This window comes from Panthera tigris, chromosome E2, assembly GCF_018350195.1.
Source record: "Panthera tigris isolate Pti1 chromosome E2, P.tigris_Pti1_mat1.1, whole genome shotgun sequence".
Lineage (NCBI taxonomy): Eukaryota > Metazoa > Chordata > Mammalia > Carnivora > Felidae > Panthera > Panthera tigris.
In genome coordinates this window covers 15578680-15599748 of record NC_056674.1, presented here as the reverse complement: position 1 = coordinate 15599748, position 21069 = coordinate 15578680, and the positions used below count along the sequence as shown (strand labels likewise).

At 52.2% G+C, this 21069-nt stretch overlaps 2 protein-coding genes across 3 annotated transcripts; one reads left to right on the top strand and one right to left on the bottom strand.

Moving 5' to 3' along the window:
- Positions 1 to 6878: 6878 nt before the first annotated feature.
- On the top strand, positions 6879 to 14258 carry PSMD8 (proteasome 26S subunit, non-ATPase 8). Its single transcript, XM_007096880.2, has 7 exons — positions 6879 to 7289; positions 8290 to 8362; positions 8476 to 8578; positions 10358 to 10523; positions 11549 to 11649; positions 12849 to 12960; positions 13702 to 14258. Exons 1-7 carry the CDS (start codon positions 6927 to 6929, stop codon positions 13837 to 13839), a joined length of 1056 nt encoding a protein of 351 aa, XP_007096942.2. The 5' UTR covers positions 6879 to 6926; the 3' UTR covers positions 13840 to 14258.
- Positions 14259 to 14788: 530 nt separating this feature from the next.
- Positions 14789 to 18856, bottom strand: GGN (gametogenetin). Of its 2 annotated transcripts, none has more exons than XM_042969411.1 (3): positions 18650 to 18856; positions 15898 to 17829; positions 14789 to 14971 (listed from the first exon to the last, which is right to left on the bottom strand). In XM_042969411.1, the coding sequence occupies exons 2-3, from the start codon at positions 17808 to 17810 to the stop codon at positions 14854 to 14856; spliced, it is 2031 nt and encodes a 676-aa protein (XP_042825345.1). In that variant the 5' UTR covers positions 17811 to 17829; positions 18650 to 18856; the 3' UTR covers positions 14789 to 14853. The 2 variants fall into 2 exon arrangements, with proteins under 2 accessions (XP_042825345.1, XP_042825346.1); XM_042969412.1 differs by lacking the exon at positions 18650 to 18856 and adding an exon at positions 18458 to 18625.
- Between the last annotated feature and the right edge of the window lie 2213 nt (positions 18857 to 21069).

Sequence of the window (21069 nt, the reverse complement as noted above, 5' to 3'; positions counted from 1 at the left end):
ATGTTTTGGAGCTTGGAAATTATCAGGGGAGTACTCAGAGCTGAAAGGCCAAAGGATATGGTTAGATGTAGAAAGATACTCCTGTAGAGGACAGCTCAGACTGGAGCAGAGATCCCAGGGAGGCAGTAGTCCAGAGACCTGGGCAGAAGAGGATGGGGCCAGACCAAAGCCTGGTGTAGGGTGGTGAGGAGGCGGCAGGTGGGAGAGATGCCCAGAAACCCCAGTGAGCAGGCCATTGGGCTAGAGGGCTACGAAGGAAGTGGGAGCAAAGGAGGCATTTAAGAAAAGGTCCAGGGCTCTGCCCTCAGGACTGAGGGATAAAAAGGCTGTCCCTGAGATGGAGACCAGGGAGAAGGAGCTGATTTGGGGGACAGACTGAGGCCTTTGGGGTCATGGCCAGTATGGAAGGGCTGAGAGACTTCTGGAGGACACCATCCAAAAGGCTGCAGGAATTTCAGATCTGGGGCTCAAGAGGGAGGTCAGGGATGGTCAAGCAGTATAGCACAATAGCAGTTAAAGACTCATCTATCAACAAAATGAATTGCATTGATGCAATGAGGGAAAGCGTAATATCCTGTTTTGTGCTGTCTTAGTCCACTCAGGCCGCTATATCAGAATATCACAGGGGCGCCTGGGTGGCGCAGTCGGTTAAGCGTCCGACTTCAGCCAGGTCACGATCTCGCGGTCCGTGAGTTCGAGCCCCGCGTCAGGCTCTGGGCTGATGGCTCAGAGCCTGGAGCCTGTTTCCGATTCTGTGTCTCCCTCTCTCTCTGCCCCTCCCCCGTTCATGCTCTCTCTCTGTCCCCCCAAAAAAATAAATAAAAAACGTTGAAAAAAAAAAAAAAGAGAATATCACAAACTGATCAGCTTACAAACAACAGAAATTTGTTTTTCACTGTTCTGGGGGCTGGAAGTCTAAGATCAAGGTGCTGGCAGTTTCAGTGTTGGGTGAGAGCTTGCTTTCTGGTTCATAGATGGCCATCATTTTGCTGTGTCCTCACCCGGTGGAAGAGGTAAAGGAGGTCTCTGAGGTCTCTTTAATAAGGGCATTAATTCAATTATGGGGGCTCCTAAAGGCTCCACCTCCTAATACCATTACATTGGGGGTTAGATGTCAACATGTGAATTGGAGGCAGGGACACATTCACTCCGTGGCAGATCTCTTTTCTTCAGCAAAATATACTTTCTCCTCAAGGGCACATGGAACATTCTTCAGGATAGAGGATATGTTAGGTCATAAAACATATCTTAATAAAACTAAAAATACTGGGTTAAAGTGTCCTATTAAAAGGCAGAGACTGGAAGATTGAATTTAAAAACAATGATCCAGGGGCACCTGGCTGGTTGAGTCAGTAGAGCACGCGACTCTTGATCTCAGGGTTGTGAGTTCAAGCTCCATGTTGGGTGTGGGGATTGCTTAAAAATAAAAGCTCTAGGGGCGCCTGGGTGGCTCAGTCAGTTGAGCACAGACTCTTGATTCCAGCTCAGCTCATGATCTCACGGTTCAAGGGATCGAGCCCAGTGTTGTTGGGCTCTGCGCTGACAGCAAGAAGCCTGCTTGGGATTCTCTCTCTCCACCACTCCCCCCCCGTCCCCAGAATAAATAAACTTTAAAAAGTATTTTAAAAAATAAAATCTTTAGGGGTGCCTGGGTGGCTCAGTCGATTGAACATCCAACTTTGGCTCAGGTCATGATCCCGCGGTTTGTGAGTTCGAGCCCCGCATCGGGCTCTGGGCTGACGGCTCAGAGCCTGGAGCCTGCTTCGGATTCTGTGTCTCCCTCTCACTTCCCCTCCCCTGCTCATGCTCTGTCTCTCAACAATAAATAAACATAAACAAAAAGTTAAAAAAATAAATAAATAAAAAATAAAATCTTTAGAAAATAAATCCACCTTTATGGAAATAAAAATGATTATAAGAGAATATTATGAAAACTGTACACCAACAAATAAGATAACTTAGATGAAATGGAAAATTTTCTAAAAATTTAAAAACATAAAAACTACTAAAAAACATAAAACATAAAAACTGCTAAAACTGACTCAAGAAGAAATAGAAAATCTGAGTATATTGAGAAGAGGTAAGGAGATTGATTCTGTAATTCTAAAAATGTTCCAACAGGGGGCTCCTGGCTGGCTCAGTCAGGTTTGATCAGTGCAGGCTGATCTCAGGTTTATAAGTTTGAGCTCCATGTTGGGTGTAGAGATTATTTAAAAATAAAATATTTTTTTAAATGTTCCAACAAAGAAAACCCCAGGACCAGATGTCCTTACTGTTGAATTCTACCAAGCTTTTAATGACAAATGATCACAATGCTTATCAAACTCCTCTGAAAAATTATAGAGGAGAGAACATTTCCTAACTTATTCTTACCCTCACACCTTTATAACAAAGCCAAAGACATTACAAGATAAGAATATTAAAGGCCAATATCCTTCATGAATATAAACATGAGAATTCTCAACAATATACTACCAAACCAAGTTCAGCAGCACATTAAGAGGATTACATACTACGAGCAAGTGGGATTTATCCCTGCAATGTAAGAGTTCAAAATACAAAAAGCAATCAGTGTAACACATCACGTTAATAGAATGAAGGAAATAAAATTATTATTATCTCGATGCAGAAAAAACATTTGATAAAACAGTCTTTTATGATAAAAATACTCAATAAACTAGGATTAGATGGGAACTTTCCTTAATATGATAAAAGCAATATATACCAGTCCCATAGCTGACATCATAGTAGTGAAAGATTGAAAGCCTTCCCTTGAGATCAGGAACAATCAAGGATACCCACTTCTACTTAATGTAGTAGGGGAAGTTCTAGCCAGAAGAATTAATCAAGAATTTGATTCCTTTCCCAGTTGGAAAGGAAGAACTAAAGTTATCCCTGCAGACAACAGAATCTTATATGTAGAATACACACCCCCCCACACACAAACTGTTAGAGCTAATAAGTGAATTCAGCAAACTTGCAGTATGCAAAATCAACACACAAAAACCAATTGCATTTCTACACACTATCAATGAACAATCTGAAAAGGAAGTTTCAAAATAAACCCCAATTCTATTCACAACATCAAAAAAGAATAAAATATTTAAAAATAAGTTTGTACAAAGAGGTAAAAGACCTGAATATTGAAAACTACAAAACGTGGCTGAAAGAAATTGAAGAACACTTAAACAAATGGAAAGACATCCCATGTTCATGAATTGGAAAACTTAATATTGTTAAGATGATGGTACTACCTGTATTCGTTTGCAAGCGCTGCCATAACAAAATACCGCAGATTGGGTAACTTAAACAACAGAGATGTATTTTCCCACAATTCTGGGGCTTAGAAGTTTAAGATCAAATTGTCAGCAGGTTTGGTTTCTGAGGCCTGTCTCCTTGGCTTGCCAGTAGCTGTGTTCACATAGTCTTTCTCTATGTGGTCACATCCCTAGTGTCTCTCTGTGTGTACAAATTTCCTCTTCTTAATACAGACTCTTGTCAAACTGTATTATGGCCCACCCTAATTGGCCTCATTTTAACTTAATCACCTCTCTAAAGGCCCTATAGCTAAATACACCCACAGTCTGAGGTACTAGGTATATATTTTGAGGGGATATAAGCCCATAAGAAGACCCAAAGCGATACACAGATTCAATGCAATCTCTATCAAAATTCCATTGGCAAATTTGCATACACAGAGAAACCCACCCTAAAACTGATATGGAATTTCCAAGGGTCTAAATAGACCAAAGTATCTTGAAATAGAGGAACACAGTTGGGGGTGCCTGAGTGGCTCAGTCAGTTGAGCATCTGACTCTTGTTTTTGGCTCACGTCATGATCTCAGGGTCATGGGATTGAGCCCTGCATCAGGCTCCACCAGCATACTGTTTTGATTACTCTAGCTTTGCAGTTTTGAATTAGGAAGTATAAGTCCTCCAACTTTGTTCTTTTTTTTTTTTTTAATTTTAGAGAGAGAGAGAGAGACAGACAGAGTGTGAGTGGGGGAGGGGCAAGAGAGAGGGAGACACAGAATCCGAAGCAGGCTCCAGGTTCTCAGCTGTCAGCACAGAGCCCGATGTGGGGCTCAAACTCGTGACCTTCGAGATCATGACCTGAGCTGAAGTTGGACACTTAATCGACTGAGCCACCCAAGTGTCCTTAGAGCATGTGACACTTGATCTCAGGGTCGTGAGTTCGAGCCTCACGTTGGGTGTGGAGCCTATTTAAAAATAAAATCTTAAAAAAAACCATAGTGAGATATCTCATCATACCCATTAGGATGTCTATAATAATTTAATTTTTTAAACATTTATTCATTATTGAGAGACAGAGACAGAGCACGAGCATGGGAGGGGCAGAGAGAGGGGGAGACACAGAATCTGAAGCAGACTCCAGGCTCTGAGCCATCAGCACAGAGCCCAATGTGGGGCTTGAACCCATGAGCAGTGAGATCATGACCTGAGCCAAAGTCGGACACCCAACCGACTGAGCCACCCAGGTGTCCCAAATGTCTATAATAATTTAAATAACAGGTACAACAGGGGTTGGCAAGGACATGGAGAAATTGGAACACTTGTACAGTGGTAGTAGGAAAGTAAAATGGTTCAGCTGCTGTGGAAAATAGTTTGGTGGTTCCTCAAAAAGTTAAACATAGAGTTACTATATCATCCAGCAGTTCCGTTCCTAGGTTTATCGCCCAAAAGAATTGAAACCATGCTGTCAAACAAGTACATGTACATGTATGTTCACATCAGCACTTTTCACAAGCCAGAAAGTGAAAACAGCTCAAATATTCATCAATGGATGGACAGATAAACAAATAGTGGTATACCCATACAATGGAATATTATTCAGCCATAAAAAGGATGAAATACAGATACATGCTGCAACATCTATGAACATGAAAAAAAAAGGCTAAGTGAAAATAGCCATATACATAAGGCCACATATCAAATGGCTCCATTTATAGAAAATACTTGGAACAGGTGAATACACAGAGACAGAACGCAGATTGGTGGTTACCAGGGGCAAGGAAAAAGGAGGGAATTGGAAGAAATTGCTTAAGAGACATGGCGTTTCCTTTTGTGGTGACAAAAATATTTTGGAGACAGAGGTGGTATTTGTACAACGTGGTGAATGTACTAAATGGCACTGAACTGTTCACTTTAAAAGGGCTAATTTTATTTATGTGATTTTTCACTTCAATTATATATATATATATATATATATATATATATATATATATATATATATAATGGTATTTACCAAGGATAAATATAGAGCAATAGAATATAACAGATGACTTAAAATATTGATGATTTAAGAGATTATTGAAGAGCTTTTAATATGACACAAATGTCTTTCATTTTGGTGGGAAAGCAATGGTTTATTTAACAAATAGTTCTAGAAAAATTGACTATGAAGATGAAATCAAATTTAAATCCCTACTTCACACCATATGCAAAAGTGAATTGAAGATTAATCAAAATTACATGTGGAAAAACACAATTATTTTAGTAAAAGAAAAATTAGAGAATATTTGTTTTACATTGGCATGGGAAGAACTTCTAAGCAAGATAGAAAATACAAAAGTCACAAAGGAACAGTAACATAAATTGACTATATAAAAATAAAAATTAATGGGGCGCCTGGATGGTTCAGTTGGTTGAGTGACCTGACTTTGGTTTAGGTCATGATCTCACAGTTTGTGAGTTCCAGCCCCGTATCCGGCTCTCTGCTGTTAGCACAGAGCCCGCTTCAGATCCTCTGTTCCCCTCTCTCTCTGCATTTCCCCTGCTTGTGCTCTCTCTCAAAAATAAAAAAATAAACTTAAAAAAAAATTAAGGGGCACCTGGCTGGTTCAGGTGGTAGAACATGTGACACTTGATTTCAGGGTTCTGAGTTCGAGCCCCACATTGGGTATAGAGATTACTTAGAAGTAAAATTTTTATAAAAAAATAAATAAAAGGACAAATAAAAATTTTTCATAGTGCAGCACCTGGGTGACTCAGTCAATTAAGCACCCAACTTCAGCTCAGGTCATGATCTCACAGTTGGTGGGTTTGAGCCCCGTGTTGGGCTCTCTGCTATCAGCACAGAGCCCACTTCAGATTCTCTCTACCTACCCCCCCCGCCCCTCCCCTACTGGCACACTCTCTCTTCTCTCAAAGTTAAAAAATTGCATAGCAAAAGATAAGTAAAAAATGTATATTCAGAAAATAAACAATAGACCAAAAAATAGTCGCAACAGACAAAAGGTTTTATCTGCAATATACAGAAGTACTTAAAAACTTATAGGAAAAGGACCACACCAAAAATTTCAAAAAGGAGGAGCTCCTAGGTGGCTCAGTCCATTAAGTTACCGACTTCTGCTCAGGTTATGATCTTGGAGTTCAGGATTTCAAGCCCTGCAACTGGCTCCGCACTGACAGAGTCTCTCCCCTTCCCCCAACATGCCCCTCCCCACTTGTGCTTGCGCTCTCTCTCAAAAATAAATAAACTTAAACAACGAAGTGTTTAAAAAAATTTCAAAGAGGAAATCCAAATGTTCAATAAACAGGAAGGATGCTCAACTTCATTAGTATGTTAATACAAACTAAAGCAACAAAATCTAGTGCTTATCCCTTAGCAAACCGGCAGGAAAAAAGAAGCTACAAGGTCTAGCAGCAGTGATGCTACCATCTATAAAATGGAAATGATGGCACAGAGCTCTACCATCGCCCCCTCCTGGCTTAGAGGAGCTTCTGTGAAGGTGGAACCTTGAAGACCGAAAAGCAGGGTCCGGAACGCCCAGGCTGAAGCCAGTGCAGCCATATTGGTTACGGCAGGTGGGGGAGTCGTTGCGACCGCTGCCATTGTCAGTTAGGGCAGGGGCGAACTTCCGGTCACCATCTTGAATGACAGCAGAGGCGGAGCTCTGACTGACATGTTCATTAAGGGCCGGGCTCCAAGGGCACCGCCCCGAGAGCGACTGAACGCTAACCGCGGCGTGGCGGGGCCGGCAGCCGTAGCCCCGCCCCCGGCTCTGGGCTCCACCTTTCGGCCCCACTTCCGCCGGGCGAGAGGCTTTAGGCGTCGCTGCCGTAAGTCGGGGAGGAGGTTTGCCGCATCACGGAAGATGGCGGCCGCGGCGGTGAACGGGTCGCCCGGCGCCTCGGGCTCAGGGCCTGCGGCGGCCTCGGGCGCAGTCCTGCAGGTCGCGGCCGGCATGTACGAGCAACTTAAGGGCGAGTGGAACCGCAAAAGCCCCAATCTTAGCAAGTGCGGTGAAGAGCTGGGCCGTCTCAAGGTAGGGTTCGGCGGGGGCCTCTACGAGGGGTCTAGACCCAGCCGAGTTCCCGGCCGTGAGCGAGACCAGGGCGGGCAGGGGGATCCAGTAGGGTGAAGGATTCGGAACTGCCAAAGTGCGGGCTTACAGGGGTGAAGAAGTGAGAGAGGTTTGGAACGGATCAAATACGGCCCCACAGTGGGGGGGGGAGGTGTGATGGAAAATGTTTTGGTACAACCGAGTGAAAGGTTAATGTTTTGGTGTTTGGGGGCCTAGCTGAGAGTACCGGGGTTTTTCTCATGGCGGGGGCGGGTGGGTTCTTGACGAAAGCAGGTGGGGAATGAGAACCGGACAGGGTGATGAAGGAAGCCTGAGATGAGGGGTGTATGGTTAGACCAGACCAAGTCAGGATCGGAGATCTGGAGGTTAGGGACGCATCTGTGGGGATGGGAGGGAGCAGCTGAGTTTTGAAGGCAGGACTGAACCTAGAAAAAAGATTCTTATAGAAGAGGACCAGAATGGTGCCCAGGGCGCTTCCGACCAACCGTGTTTGTGAAAGAGTACAAGTATTGTGGGCTGGACCAAGTCCTTGAGCGAGGTGTGTCGGATAAGGAATGATGTGGGCTGGATTATGGGGGGGATGTTGGCTCCCCTCCCTCCCTGGTGTAGATCTGAGGGTGGATGGGAGTTGATAGAATGTGGGAAAGGTCTAACAAGAACTGAAGGTGCTAGTGTCCCTCCACCCCTTTGATTCCATTGAATCAGGCATGAAGTATGTCTCCTGTTTACCTAGTGGGGCTATTAATAATTGTAACATGAGGTCCTCCTAAATGGGCACTCCGTGTGCCCAGGCCCTGTTCTGAGTGCTTTATGAGGACTGACTCCTTTAAAACTCAAAACAACCTTATGAGTCAGGGATGATGATTAGCTCCATTTCCTAGGTGGGAAAACTAAGGATTAGAAAATATAAGTAACCTGTTCTTGCAGTCCCATCGTTTTCTTTCCCTGCTCTCCTTGTCAGCTGGTTCTGCTGGAGCTCAACTTCTTGCCAACCACAGGGACCAAACTGACCAAACAGCAGCTCATTCTGGCCCGTGAGTGTCAACTGGGGTTGGTGGGGAGGGGTGATGGGCTGGCGGTGATGGGAGGAATGGTGGTCAGGAGAGGGACTCAGTCACCCCCTGAGAGCCTGCTCTGTCCCCCACAGGTGACATTCTGGAGATTGGGGCCCAGTGGAGCATCCTGCGCAAGGACATCCCTTCCTTCGAACGCTACATGGCCCAGCTCAAATGCTACTACTTTGATTACAAGTGAGGATGGGTCCTGCCCCTCGTTGGGTGGGGGCAGGGAGTTATATGGTAGGCTTTTTTTTTTTTTTTTTTTTTTTTAATTTTAAGTAATTTCTGCACCCCTTGTGGAGCTTGAATTCACAACCTCCAAGATCAGGAGTCGTGCATGCTCTACTGACTGAGCCATGCAGGTGCTTTTTTAAATCGCTGCTGGTCCAGCCACTCAGGTCATCTTCCTTCACCCTGGAACTCCCTGTTTGCCTAGCTGTGTCTCCAGAGGCTGCAGGGTCAGGTGGTTGCCCTGGAGGTCCTTATCCTGGGATTGTACCATCCAGTCTCTGTTGGCCTCCAATCTGTTCCCTTCTCCACATTCCCACACTACATTTCCACTGCCCGCTCCTGTCACCTTTCGCCTGCCCTGGCTCCAGCCTTGCCCCCTTGGATTCATCCCTCATGGCAGCCAGTAGAATCTTTGTGATACTAAATTTTGACCAATGTCAGTCCCCTACTTGGAATCTGTGATGGCTTTCCATAGCCCTCAGGCTCCAGACTAAACTCTTTCCTGTGGCCTCCGATGCTGTATCAGCCCTGACCCCTCTGACTTTGCTCCCCGCCCCCCCCGTCCCCGCCCCCATCCTGCACCTGTCTCTCCCACTGGACTCCTAAAAGCAGAGGGATTTTGGTCACTGCTGTGTTCCAGTACTGCCTAGCATGAGGCTGGGCGTAGAGCAGGGATTTGCTGGATATGTGTTGAATATAAAACTTAATGATTTTTAACTCAATGGTGCCTGAGTGGATTAATGATGAAGAATTTGATATCAGGGGTGCCTGGATGGCTCAGTCAGTGAAGTGTCTGACTCTTGATCTCAGCTCAGGTCATGATCTCACTGTTCGTGGGATCAAGCTCCGCATTGGGTTCTGCACTGACAGCTCAGAGCGTGCTTGGGATTCTCTCTCTCCCTCTCTCTCTGCCCCTCCCCTGCTTGCACTCTCTCTCAAAATAAATAAATAAACTTAAAAGGGGGGGGCACCTGGGTGGCTCAGTTGGTTGGGTGTCCGACTTCAGCTCAGGTCATGATCTCGCATTTCGTGGGTTCGAGCCCGGCGTCGGGCTCTGTGCTGATCGCTTGCTCAGAGCCTGGAGTCTGCTTCAGATTCTGTGTCTCCCTCTCTCTCTGTCCCTCCCCTGCTTGCGCTCTGCCTCTCTTTCAAAAATAAATGAACTTAAAAAAAAGTAATAAAAAAAAAAAGAATTTGACATCAGAAGTCAGGCAAACCTGAGTTTGAAAGTCATTTTACCACTTCCTGATTATGTGATCTTGTGCAAATGACTTCACCTTCCTAAGGCTCATTTTCCCCCCTAAAGGAAGAATGATAATTCTTAATATCATAATCGTAGCTAACACTCACACAATATTTATTTTAGCCAAGTACTGTTCTGATCATTTTACTTGTAGCCAGGTACTGTTCTGAATATTTTACTTGGATTAAGTCATTTAATTCACTTAACCCTTATTCGTTTGACCCACCTTCTATGAGATGGATGCTGTGGTAGTACTCATTTTACAGTTAGGGAAACTGAGGCCAAGTCACTTTACTGAAGTAAAGTCACTTGCTTGGGCCCATGTGGCTTGTGACTTCATGCCTCTCTGGGCTTCAGTTTCATCTGACTACCAAGGCCCTGATACTTCTCCAAGGAGACCGCACAGGGCCATCATCAGGGTCCCTGGAGCCTAGAGTGGGCGGGGCTCCTAGGCACTTAAGCCTTCCTTACCTTGTTTCCCCCACCCTGGTCCACAGGGAGCAGCTCCCCGAGTCAGCCTACATGCACCAGCTCTTGGGCCTCAACCTCCTCTTCCTGCTGTCCCAGAACCGGGTGGCTGAGTTCCACACGGAGTTGGAGAGGCTGCCTGCCAAGGACATCCAAACCAATGTGTACATCAAGCATCCTGTGTCCCTGGAGCAGGTGAGGGGGCGATGGGAGGGGCAGGTGTGAAGGTGGTGGTGCAGGCACAGACATTAGGGAAGACTTCCTGGAGGAATGGGCAGGGTTCACCTGTTGTTGGCTCATTTGCTCATTTGTCCACAGCTGTTGAGCCCCAGCCATGTGCTGGGTTGGTTTTCAGACCACTGCAAGCAGAACAGGCTGAAATCCATGATCTGGTGGGCATGACATTCAGATGAGGAAGCCGACAGTACATAAAAAGATTTTTTTAAAAAGGTTAATTTATGTGGTCTGTCAGGTGTTAAGTGCTATGAAGAAAAAGTAGCAAGGAGGGTGGTGAGTCGGGGCAGGGGTGAATTTTTTGATAAGGTGGTCAGGGAAGGCCTTGCTGAAAAGGTGACATTCGAGGAAGACTTGAAAGGGGTGAAGAACCCAACCATACGGACATCTGCGGGGGAAAGTGGTCTTGGTAGAGGGAGCAGCCAGTCCAAGGTCCAAAGGCAGAAACATGCCTGGCATGACTGAGGGAAAGCAGAGGACAGTATTTCTGGAACAAGGTGAGCACGGTCAGGGGAGAGCCTTAGTACCTGAGGTTAGGAAGGAGTTCCTAGAGCTGAGGTCTCACGGGAGGATTTTGTTGGGGTTGGCGGGGAGGATGGGAGAGAGAGCAGTTATGGCCGGCAGCACAGCTAGAGCAAAGGAGTGGAGGAATGAGCTTGGGGTGGATCCAGCTCTGTCTCTCCTGTGATTGGAGGATAGATAAGATAATTAGCTACCAGTCCAAGGCAGGTTGGAGAAGGAATGTGTGTGTGTACGTATGTGTACGTGTGTGTACGTGTGTGTACGTGTGTGTACATGTACAAACCAGGGAAGGCTTCCTGGAAGAGGACGTGTCCAGTCTGCCTGGGGAATGCATGACTGTATGGCAAAGGGTGTTCTAGCAGAGGGGATTATGAAGGCACTGGGGATATGGTGGGGCCTCATCTGGTAGCCCTCTGTGCTACCTCTTCCTCATCCTCTTTTCCTGCCCACCCCCACCTCTATAGTACCTGATGGAGGGCAGCTATAACAAGGTGTTCCTGGCCAAAGGCAACATCCCTGCTGAGAGCTACACTTTCTTCATTGACATCCTGCTTGACACTATCAGGTGCGTGAGGGGCCAGGGTCCTGTGGGGTTCGGAGAGAGCTGGGACTCGAGTCAGAAGGCCCCAAGTTGAATCCCATTCTGGCCATTTGTGATCTGGGGAAGCTGGGCATATCGGTTCTCCTTTTCTGTGAACGGGAACTTGTCATGAGATTGTGGAAAACAGCCCTCATTTTACTCTGGGCCGTTAATCCATGTGCCCATATGTGTCAGATCCAGGGGTGGGCTTGGCACCTGGACAGCGCTCGGCAGACAAGAAGCAAGCCTGTCGTAGAAGTGCTCCAGCCCGCGAGGCATGTGACCTCACCTCAGATCACCTGAACTGTGGAACCCTCGGTTTCCTCTTCCTTAGAAAGGGGCCGTGAAGTCCCACTAGCCCCTCAGGGGTTGCTGCGTGCACAAGAGACATCGCACGGGCGGGTGGGCCGACATTTCCATGTGCCTTGAGGAATAAAAGGGTCCAGGTGGTGGTGGAGCTAGTTCATGGAGGCAAAGTGCCAGACTGAGCTGGGTTTCCATTTCTTGGATGGCAAAACCAAGCCCAGAGATGTGGTGGGAGTGAAGAGGGGATTTAATGAGTTTAAGCTGTTTGCAATTAATATTTTGGCTCTCCAGAATGAACAGGGAGTGACATAATGAGTGTCTGCTTACCTACCACTTGGTCTGGGAGATAAAATGCCTCAGAAATGGATGCATACACTCCCTGTCACTGTTTTTGCCCCGGCGCTGACCCCTCCTTTCATTTCAGTGATTTGATCCTCGGCTGTTTTTCTACTTCAGTGTTGATCTTGGTACCTCTTAACAGTGGTAGCAGGGAACCCTCTCAGGATCAGATCTAGAAATGGGGTACAGCACCCTTGTGTGTGTGTGTTGGGTGGGGTGGGGGTGGGGGAGCGTTCTGTAAAGAGGTCCTCTCACGTGAATCCCAGGCTGGGTTTCAGACAGTCTGAAGTCCTCATGGCTGAGAGTGGGATTCAGAGTGTGGGCCCAGGAGTCTGAGAGCTCTGGACCCTATTGTGGCCCTGGCTTTGCAATTCTGGTCAAGCTATTCCCCGTCTCCAAGCCTTGATTAAACGGAGCAGGTAGCATGTTCCAGCCATCAGTGCTGAACTGAAGGGTCAGAGCTCACACCTGTCAGGCCGGGGAGGACAAGGCCTGGAGAGTTGTCTGTGCTCAGTAATGAGAGTCTCATCTTTCCCCAGGGATGAGATTGCTGGGTGCATCGAGAAGGCCTATGAGAAAATCCTTTTCACTGAGGCCACCCGGATCCTCTTCTTCAACACACCCAAAAAGATGACGGACTACGCCAAGAAGGTGGCTGGGGTATAGGGCAAGGGGCCGTGGGGTCAGGGGTGTGCTCACAGCAGGGTGGGATGGCCTAGAGGGACACTGGAGCAGGATTGCTGAGGTCGAAATCCATCTGTGTGACCTCAGGCCGGTTGCTGAACTTCCCTGAGCTTCAGTTTCCTGATCTGTAGAGTGGAGCTAGAATTTAACATGTGGGATGAGCACAGCACTTGGCATGAGGTGGAGGTGGACACGTGATACCCGTTGAGCTGTTGTCCTTAACAGAATTCCTTGGAGGTTGCAGCTTTTCTCCACTAGACTTTGCCTCACTCGGCCTGGGGTATTTATGCAGATGCAGTGCCCCTGGAGATGGTTTATGCATGTGGTGTACTCACCCCAGTCACTGAGCAGGGTCAAGAGCTGAGCGGAAGAGGTGGAATTGAACTCGAACAATGGTGACAACTGATCTTTAGTGATCGTTTACTCTGGGCCAAACACTTCTCCGTGCTTTAGAGGTGTTGATTCACTGAATCCTCATAGCAGACCCAGGGAGGTGTGTGATCAGAGTCCGTGTCTCAAACATGGAGAAACGGAGGCACAGAGAGGTGAAGTTATCTGTCTAGAGTTGTGCGGGTAGAGCAGGTTGGTAGAGTAGAGCAGAGTAGGGTAGAGTACCAGCAGGCCCATGTCGGTTCGTGCTGGCTCTATGGGGTGGGGAGGGAGCCTGTGTGATCACCCCACCCATCTGTCATCCTTCCCTTTCTGCAGCGAGGGTGGGTTCTGGGCCTCAACAACTACTACAGTTTTGCCAGCCAGCAGCAGAAGCCAGAAGATACCACCATCCCCTCCACGGAACTGGCCAAACAGGTCATCGAGTATGCCCGGCAGCTGGAGATGATCGTCTGAGCCATCAGGGGCTGGGGTGGGGCAGGGCTTACGTTATTTAAAGCAGTTGCAGTGCAGGGCTCCCCCCAATAAAGGTGGATTGACATTCTCTCTTCCAGGCCCTTGTCTCCCCGGGCGGAATGATGGAGAGACAAGTTCCTTATCTCTGAAGAACTTAGAAGTTGGGGGGCCCTCTGGGGTCTGAGATAACCCTCTGTTGGGTCAGCCTCTGTCCAGTGGCCATTGCTCAGGGTTTCAAAACAGCTGCCCACTGCAGGGGCCCAGTTGCAGAAGGAGCCCCGGTCCCAGGCAGAGGGACGGTAGTAGCCAGCCGTGGACATACAGGGAGGCCAAGCTAAGGCTCGAGTTTTTCAGCGAAGGGGGTGAAGCATCACAATTTTAAAAATGTTTGCAACTAATTAAACCAGTTTGTTAAATGACCTATGAAATGGAACCCGTCTGTGGGCTACCAGTTTGAGACCTCTGTGGAACCATTGGTGTGGGCCCTAGCCTGGGATTGCCCTGGTTCCCACCCTTCCTGAGCCAGTGCTGTGACTTACGACCTCCTGTACCGCCCCCAGCCTGTATCTCCTGCCTTGAAGTTCTCGAGAAGGTATTTTAAGGCAGAGTCCAAATCTGGCTGAGCCATTTGTGGGATGTGGGATTTTCAACAAAGTCTTCCAGAGTCCATTTTCCCTGCTGTAAAAATGGAATGATCACCCCTGCTTTCCAGAGTGATTTGTGCTGAACATCTGAACTTGGCACCGATCAGCTCAAATGGAGCTCATGGGGTTAAGGGTAATGCGACCGTCTCACCTCTGGGCCCATCAGTCTGGATGCTGGATCAATGGAACCTCTGTTCTGCTGTTCTGGGTCCAGTCTCCCTGTTTCCAGGATGTGCTGCTTTCATGGAGACCTCTGCCCTCCCGATCCCATCCCTTCGACCCTAAGCAAGTGACTGACAGGTAGCTAGATATCTAGATGGTTATTTTATTGTCAAGGAGGGGGAGGCAGAGGGCATTGAGCAGACTGCACTCAGTTGGAATGGGTGGCCTGCAAATCGTAGTGCTCCAGCCCGGCCACCAGGGAGCCAGCCAGCTTGATGGTGGCAACCCAAGGCGGCTCGCTCAGGTGGTTGGTGGGCGTGCTCAGCCTAGGGGGAGGGTAGAATCAGCAGGGCATTGCCATGTGGCCAGGCCCTTAACCCTTATAGGTTTCACTCTCCCCATCTGTATGAGGGGCCATGTTTGAGCATCAAAACAGTCTAGGGCAAGGCTGTATCCATTCAAATTTAAAAGGGGGGCTAAGGGTTGCTGACTCTGTGTTCTGAGCATCCCCTCAACCTGTCCTGCCTCCACTGAACCCCAAGGGATCCAGAGCAGAGGGTCTGCCAGTGATTCAGAGTCTCAGGAACCAAGGTCAGATGGACCCTGATGACCAGATCCTGAGATTCAGTGTGTGTGTGTGTGTGTGTGTGTGTGTGTGTGTGTGGAGGGGGGTGGAAGAGGTGTAACTGAAGGATGCTCTCTGGATCTAAGGACTCAGGTGTAGCCTCTGCAGCACAAGGACTGGGGCATCAGTGCCCTCTGGCTGCCAAAGCCTTGCGTCAGGAGAAGAGGCTGGAGGGGTCAGGAGTGCCAGGGGCTAGGCCAGGACTTTTCTGGAGGCATGCATTCCTCCCCTCTGCCCCTCTCCCTGAAAAGCTTGGGACATGGTCCTTCTTGGTGCCCTCAGGACAGGGTCAAGGCCTTGAATAGGATCAGGCCAGCTGGCACCAGCTTCCCTCCCTGATGGCTCCAGAAGGTCACAGGGGCAAGGGTCAGCTTGGAGATCTGGATACCAAGAGGTTGGACCTGGGTGTTCCCTCTCCCTTGTCATGGGTCAGGATGGTGTCAAGTTTCTTCTAGGTCCCCAGGGGATTGGAACTCAGTTGGGTTTGAGATACAGCCAAGGGAAGGGTAATGGTTCGGCTGGAGTCAGGACACCAAAGCTGAATGGGTCTCTATCCAGGAAAAGTCGGGTTCAGGACTTTTAAGAGGTATTCCCTCCCCTCCCTACACCCCGACGACCTTCCCTCACCAGGCAGATACGTTGCGTGGTAGACGGCGATGACGCAGCTGGTGGCGGCAGTAACACTTGCAGGGACAAGAGTTAAGCACCTGGAAGGGCGGCCAGTGGCGAGTGGTGCCCGTGTTGGCCATCCCTGCTGGAGGAGCCCCGCCGCCACCACCCCCTCCACCTCCGCTGTCAGTCACGGTGGCTGCAGTACGTTCGCGAGGACCATCTCCGGGGGCGCCCGCCGCGCGGGTCGCACCCCGGGCTGCGCGGGGACCCTTGTTCCTGCGCGCGCGGGCCTTGATGGGCGCGGGCGCAGGCAGCGTTGGCTCCGCTGTGGTGGGAGCTGGAGCCGGGGATGGGGCCAGGGCCGGGGCCTGGTCGGCAGCCAAGGCGAGGGGCAGAATGGGAGCCGGGGCGGGAGCCAGGGTCGACTCCAAGTGGCCCGGGACTGGGGTGGGAGGGCGGGCCACGGGCGGCGGCGTTGGCTGGAGCACCGGCGGCTGTGGTGTGGGCGGTGGCGCGGGAGGAGGCGTGGGTGGTGGCGTGGGCGGCGGCGGTGGCAGCAACTCCTGTGGGCCTGTTGGCCCGGGGCTCGCAGGCTCGCCGTTGGTGGGCGCCGGGAAGATGAACATAGGCGGCGCCAGCAGGGCTGGTGCAGGCCTCCGGGACCCCGGACCCGGGTGCGTCTGCCCTGGTGGAGGCGGTGGGGAGCCCCAGGGCCCTGAGAGCGTGGCCGCGCGCCGTCGGGGCGCCCCGACACTGCCGCCGGTTCCGTTGAAGCGGAAGTGGCGTTCAGGGCCATCGGGAGGGCTCGCCCAGTCGAATTTGGGCTTCGAGCCTGGAAAGGTGGTGTAGGGTGGCGGCGGAAGGGCCCTGGCATGGGACACAGGCGCCGAGGGGGGTCCAGAACACCCCTCGCCGTCTCCATTACCGCCTTCTGCTTCTTGAGACTCCCGAGGGACCTCTCCCGAGGGTCGAGAGGGCCCAGGAGCCAGAGACCCCTGCTTCAGGACTTCGGCGTAAGAGATGGAACCCGAGGCAGCGGAAAAGAGTCCTCCTCCTCTGCCTCCGCCTCCGCCCCCGCCCCCGAGCGAGGCTTTGGGAGCTGAGGAACTCGACGCTGCCGCAGGGGCCAAAGGGGGCCCTGACTTGAAGGTGACTTTACACAGCAGGCTCAGGCCAGACTCGGAGACCGCGGGCCGGGCCATTTCGCCCTCTCCTGCTTGGGGAGGTGCCCCTCTGCGGGCTCGCCTGGCCATCTGGCCCTCGCTGCCGTGCCCCACCTGGCTTTCTGTGGGGGTTGTGGCGGGTGTGGCCAGAGCAGGAGTGATTCTGTGGCCCGGGGGCTGCCGGTCGGACGGTGGCGGTGGCGGTGGCGGTGGCGGTGGCGGCGGCGGCGGCTTCCGCGGCGCCAAGAAGGGCGGAGTAGGGGATGGGGCCCTCGGGAGAGAGTCGGGGTCCTCTCCAGTTCGTTGCCGGGGCGGCGGCGGCAGTGGACGAAGGCTCGGAGGATCGCCCTGGCCGCGATGGCTCGCCTCCAGCAGACCGCGGATCCGGGGCACCGGCGCCGGAGTGCCCGTGGGTTTTCGCCACTTAGACGGCGCGGGCAGCAGGGTCCCCACGGGGGGCGGGGGTGGTGTGGAGACCGCGGCCGCAGCCGCCTCCTCTGAAAGGGGCGTCACTGGCGAGGGCAGTTCTAAGGTCAGGGGCAGGGGCGAGGGTGAGACCTGGGGCTCCGGGGGTACCAGGATTCCCGGGGGCGCGGAGCTGCCAGGGAACCAGACGCCCAGCCCTCGAGCCAGGCGCATGGCCGGGGAGGAGGGGGTCACCTCGGGCTCCACCGGGGACGTACGGCGGGAGTCAGAGGAGCGGTCCGAGGCCTGCTCTTTTCGGGAGCCTCCGCCCGCGGAAGGCTCCGACTGCACGTTCCCCATTTCTGACGGAGGTCGGGGACTGTGATCGGAAAAACTTCCGCCAGTCAGTCCGCCCAAACTGTGGGGACTCTACGAGGCTGACTGTATTTGGTCGTACACGTCCGCGCCAGACCCTCCCCTGTGCTCCAAGATCCGTTCAGGCACTCGTCTGTCACTAGTCTCTCGCTGCATTCCTGTTCTCTGACTCTCGAGGCTCAAGCCTTCTTCCCCATCGCCCATGCAGCTGCTGTCAGGCCTTCCCCCTCATGGCCCCATTCAGCTGCTCTTCAGACACTTAGGCTCCATCCTCTTAGTGTACTCAGATTCGGTCCCTGTTCCCCCCACCCAACCCTCACCCCGGCTTGTCCCTCAGGTCACATCCCTACACTTTGGCCATGTCCCCGGTCTCCAGGCTCTAAGACACAGGTCTTGCCCGGTTTTCTGTCAGTCTGTCAGGCCACATCAGTGATGATGATGGTGCTCAGTAGCCTACAAAGCCTGCAAGGAGTTCAAGCTTCTCTCCAGGCCTTCAAACCTGGCTCTGGAGACCCAAGCCCCGCCCATGCTCTTTGGTCCCGCCCCCGATTGTGTATCGGGCCTCATCAACCCCGCCCCGGCCTGGCCTCGCCTCCGCGGTATTCTTGTCTTACTAACCCTTCAGTCCTCACCTCTAACCCTCCGATCCCACTCTCTGTGACGATCATTTGAGTCTCTCCCTCTTCCCAGGCAGCGGCAGATCTTCGGGTCTCACTCTTAAACTTTTACGGCTCCTGGTCTACCAGCCTCCTTCAACACTCAGGCCCCACCCCTTCCCCCAAGCTCCGCCCTGGCCCCGTCTTCGCCCAGAGGTTCCCACTCACCGACTCCTCCAGCCGACCAAAGTTCAGACCGCGGCCCCCTGGGCCCAGGGCAGGGCGGGGAACGGCCGTAGCAGAAAATAACCGAAAAGAACGGGGGTGAAGCGGGTGATGGCAAGTGGGCGAGACAGCGGGGGCGGACCCCGAGATCTAGGCCCCGCCCCCGGGCTCGAGGCCCCGCCCTCCTGTGAGCCAGCAAGGGGCCGGCCCCTGACGAACCTGGATCTCCCTTTGAAATATTCCGCTGTCTTCCTCCCCGCCCCCAGACCTTGTGGCCCTAGGCCCCACCCCTTTAGTACGTTGTCCTTAGCTCCTCCCCTTTATAAATGCTCCGCCCCCTTCGTTATTCCCTCCCTCGAAGCCCCGCCCGTTACGGACACCGCAACGTAGCTCCTCCCTTTAGGCTCTCATGTGCTCCGCCCATAAGGCAATTTACTTCTAAACTCCGCCCTTTAAGGACCCCCACTGCATCTCTTCCCAAGACCCTCTCCTCCCTCAGGCCTGCCTAGAAGGCTCAACCACCGTGGACCCGCCCCTTCCATGACGCAAGTGCTTGTCCGCGCCCTCGGCGTCCTCAACGACTCTCCTTCCCAAGGCCCTCTGGCCCCGCCCCCTTGCGAAGGCTCCCTTCTCGCCCCACCCCTTTTCGATCCCTACCAGGTAGTCAGCCCTCCCATTTAGAACCCAAAGAGCAGACCCTCACCTTTTTAGAACCCTGAGAACAGGCCATGTCCCGGACCCTTCTCCCCATCCTCAGGGATCAATGGCGCGGATGAGTGGGAAAGTGGGGTGATCTTCTCTGGATCCCGAGAAAATGGGGGCTGGGGGGCTGTTCGCTGGAGCCAGTGGCGGGCTCTAGGACCCAGCGGGCAAGTACGCCCGCCTCGCGCTTACCCCTCCCCCAAGCCGCCCCCTCCCCCTCACCCATCTTCCAGGTTCCCCCTCCCTCCCCCGTCGCCCCGGCTCCCGGTGCCCGTCTCTAGCGCCGCCGGAGCCAGCGAGGGAGCCGGAGCGAACAGGAGGAGGAGGAGGAGGAGGAGGCCAAGTCGCCGCCGCTCGGAGCCCGGCCGGAGCCTCCCAGGCAGGTGCCAAGGGGGGCGAGGGGGCGGGGGCTGACAGACTGCCTGTCCCGGTGAGGGGGCGGCCAGGACCGCGCTGCTCCTCCTGCCCACCGGGGCGCCCCCAGACCGAGGCTGGAAGGACAAGGGGTTGGGGGCCCCTAAACTGCGCGGCAGCCATTTGGGGTATCAGTCTCCATTTGGGGGCCTGGACTTCTCCGAAGACGCCCCATTCATAAAATTCCGAACTGGACCCCTACCATTGAGGAACTCTGGGGACCACTCCCCCAGGGAAACAGATGTGTGGGGAGCGTAGGGCATTCAGAAATCCCCGCGTCCCATCCCAGCTAGGCCCTGGGGGACCCCTGCCCTCTTTCTCTGCTTCACCTGTTGTCGGGGGAGGCGGGCGGACAAAGGAAGCAGCATCACGTGACTGCTCATTCACAAAATCCCATCCCATTGAGAAAAGGGGGCTGGGGGCGCTGCGACCGCCCCTTACCCTCCCGAAGGGCTGGGGAAAACCGGCAGCCTGCAGGTGGGGGAAGGGGCTAGAGCTCGCTGCCTGGGTCCCTAAGGTTCAGACGCCAGGGTCCCTGCGCTAGGTGGTAGTGAGGGGCTGGACGCTGATCACGATTACTGGGCGGAGGGCTACGTCCCCTGAGCTGGGGGGCGGGGTAAGATGGTTCTGAAGGATGCTGGGGCGGGGAGGGGGAGGAGGAGGGATCAATTCTCCACCTCCCCTCAGTCTCTCTCCCTTGCCTTCCATGGGCTGGGACCTGAGGGAGCAGGCTTGATTTTTGTGAATGAAATGCACTCTGGTTGTGTCTCGGTCGTCCGTTTCTGGCTTCCTCTGCCTCCATCTCCCTTTCGGCCTCTCTCTGGCCATTTCTGGTTCTCTCCCTGCTCCCTGCCCATCTCCCGTTGCTGGGTGACTCAGTGAGCTTTGCATCCGGTCTCATTCATAAATCCGGGAAGGGGTGGGGGGAAGAGAGCCTGGGTTTCTCACCCAGCCAGTGGCCTGGGCGGCCGAGTGTGGAGGCAGCGTAGGGGGATCTGGAGCTGAGTTGATGGGCTCTAAGAAAATACATATGCGCAGGCACCCAGCTGTGAGGGGGAATGATGGGTGGGGCTGTGGGAATGTGCTGAGGGATGAGAAGGAGACTGGGTTGATAGGGGAAGAGCAGGGCGGGGGAAGGGAAGTGGAAAACTGGGGCTGTGGGGGTCAGGATGGGAACGATGGGGAAAGGGACGAAGGTGGGTGCGGAGAGAAAAGGTGGATACGGAGAAGGTAAGCATGGGAGAAAAGAGGTGGCATGAGGAAGAAAGAAGCCATGCTGGAAGAAGGTGGGCATTGGGGGTGGGGGG

Excerpts from the sequence above, each read along its gene's own strand:
- PSMD8 (XM_007096880.2), top strand. The coding sequence starts at position 6,927 with ATGTTCATTAAGGGCCGGGCTCCAAGGGCACCGCCCCGAGAGCGACTG. Across the intron at positions 7,290-8,289 it reads AAGAGCTGGGCCGTCTCAAG|CTGGTTCTGCTGGAGCTCAA; the intron begins GTAGGGTTCGGC and ends TCTCCTTGTCAG. Across the intron at positions 10,524-11,548 it reads ATCCTGTGTCCCTGGAGCAG|TACCTGATGGAGGGCAGCTA; the intron begins GTGAGGGGGCGA and ends CCACCTCTATAG.
- GGN (XM_042969411.1), bottom strand. The coding sequence starts at position 17,810 with ATGGGGAACGTGCAGTCGGAGCCTTCCGCGGGCGGAGGCTCCCGAAAA. Across the intron at positions 14,972-15,897 it reads CCACGCAACGTATCTGCCTG|GCTGAGCACGCCCACCAACC; the intron begins GTGAGGGAAGGT and ends CCCTCCCCCTAG.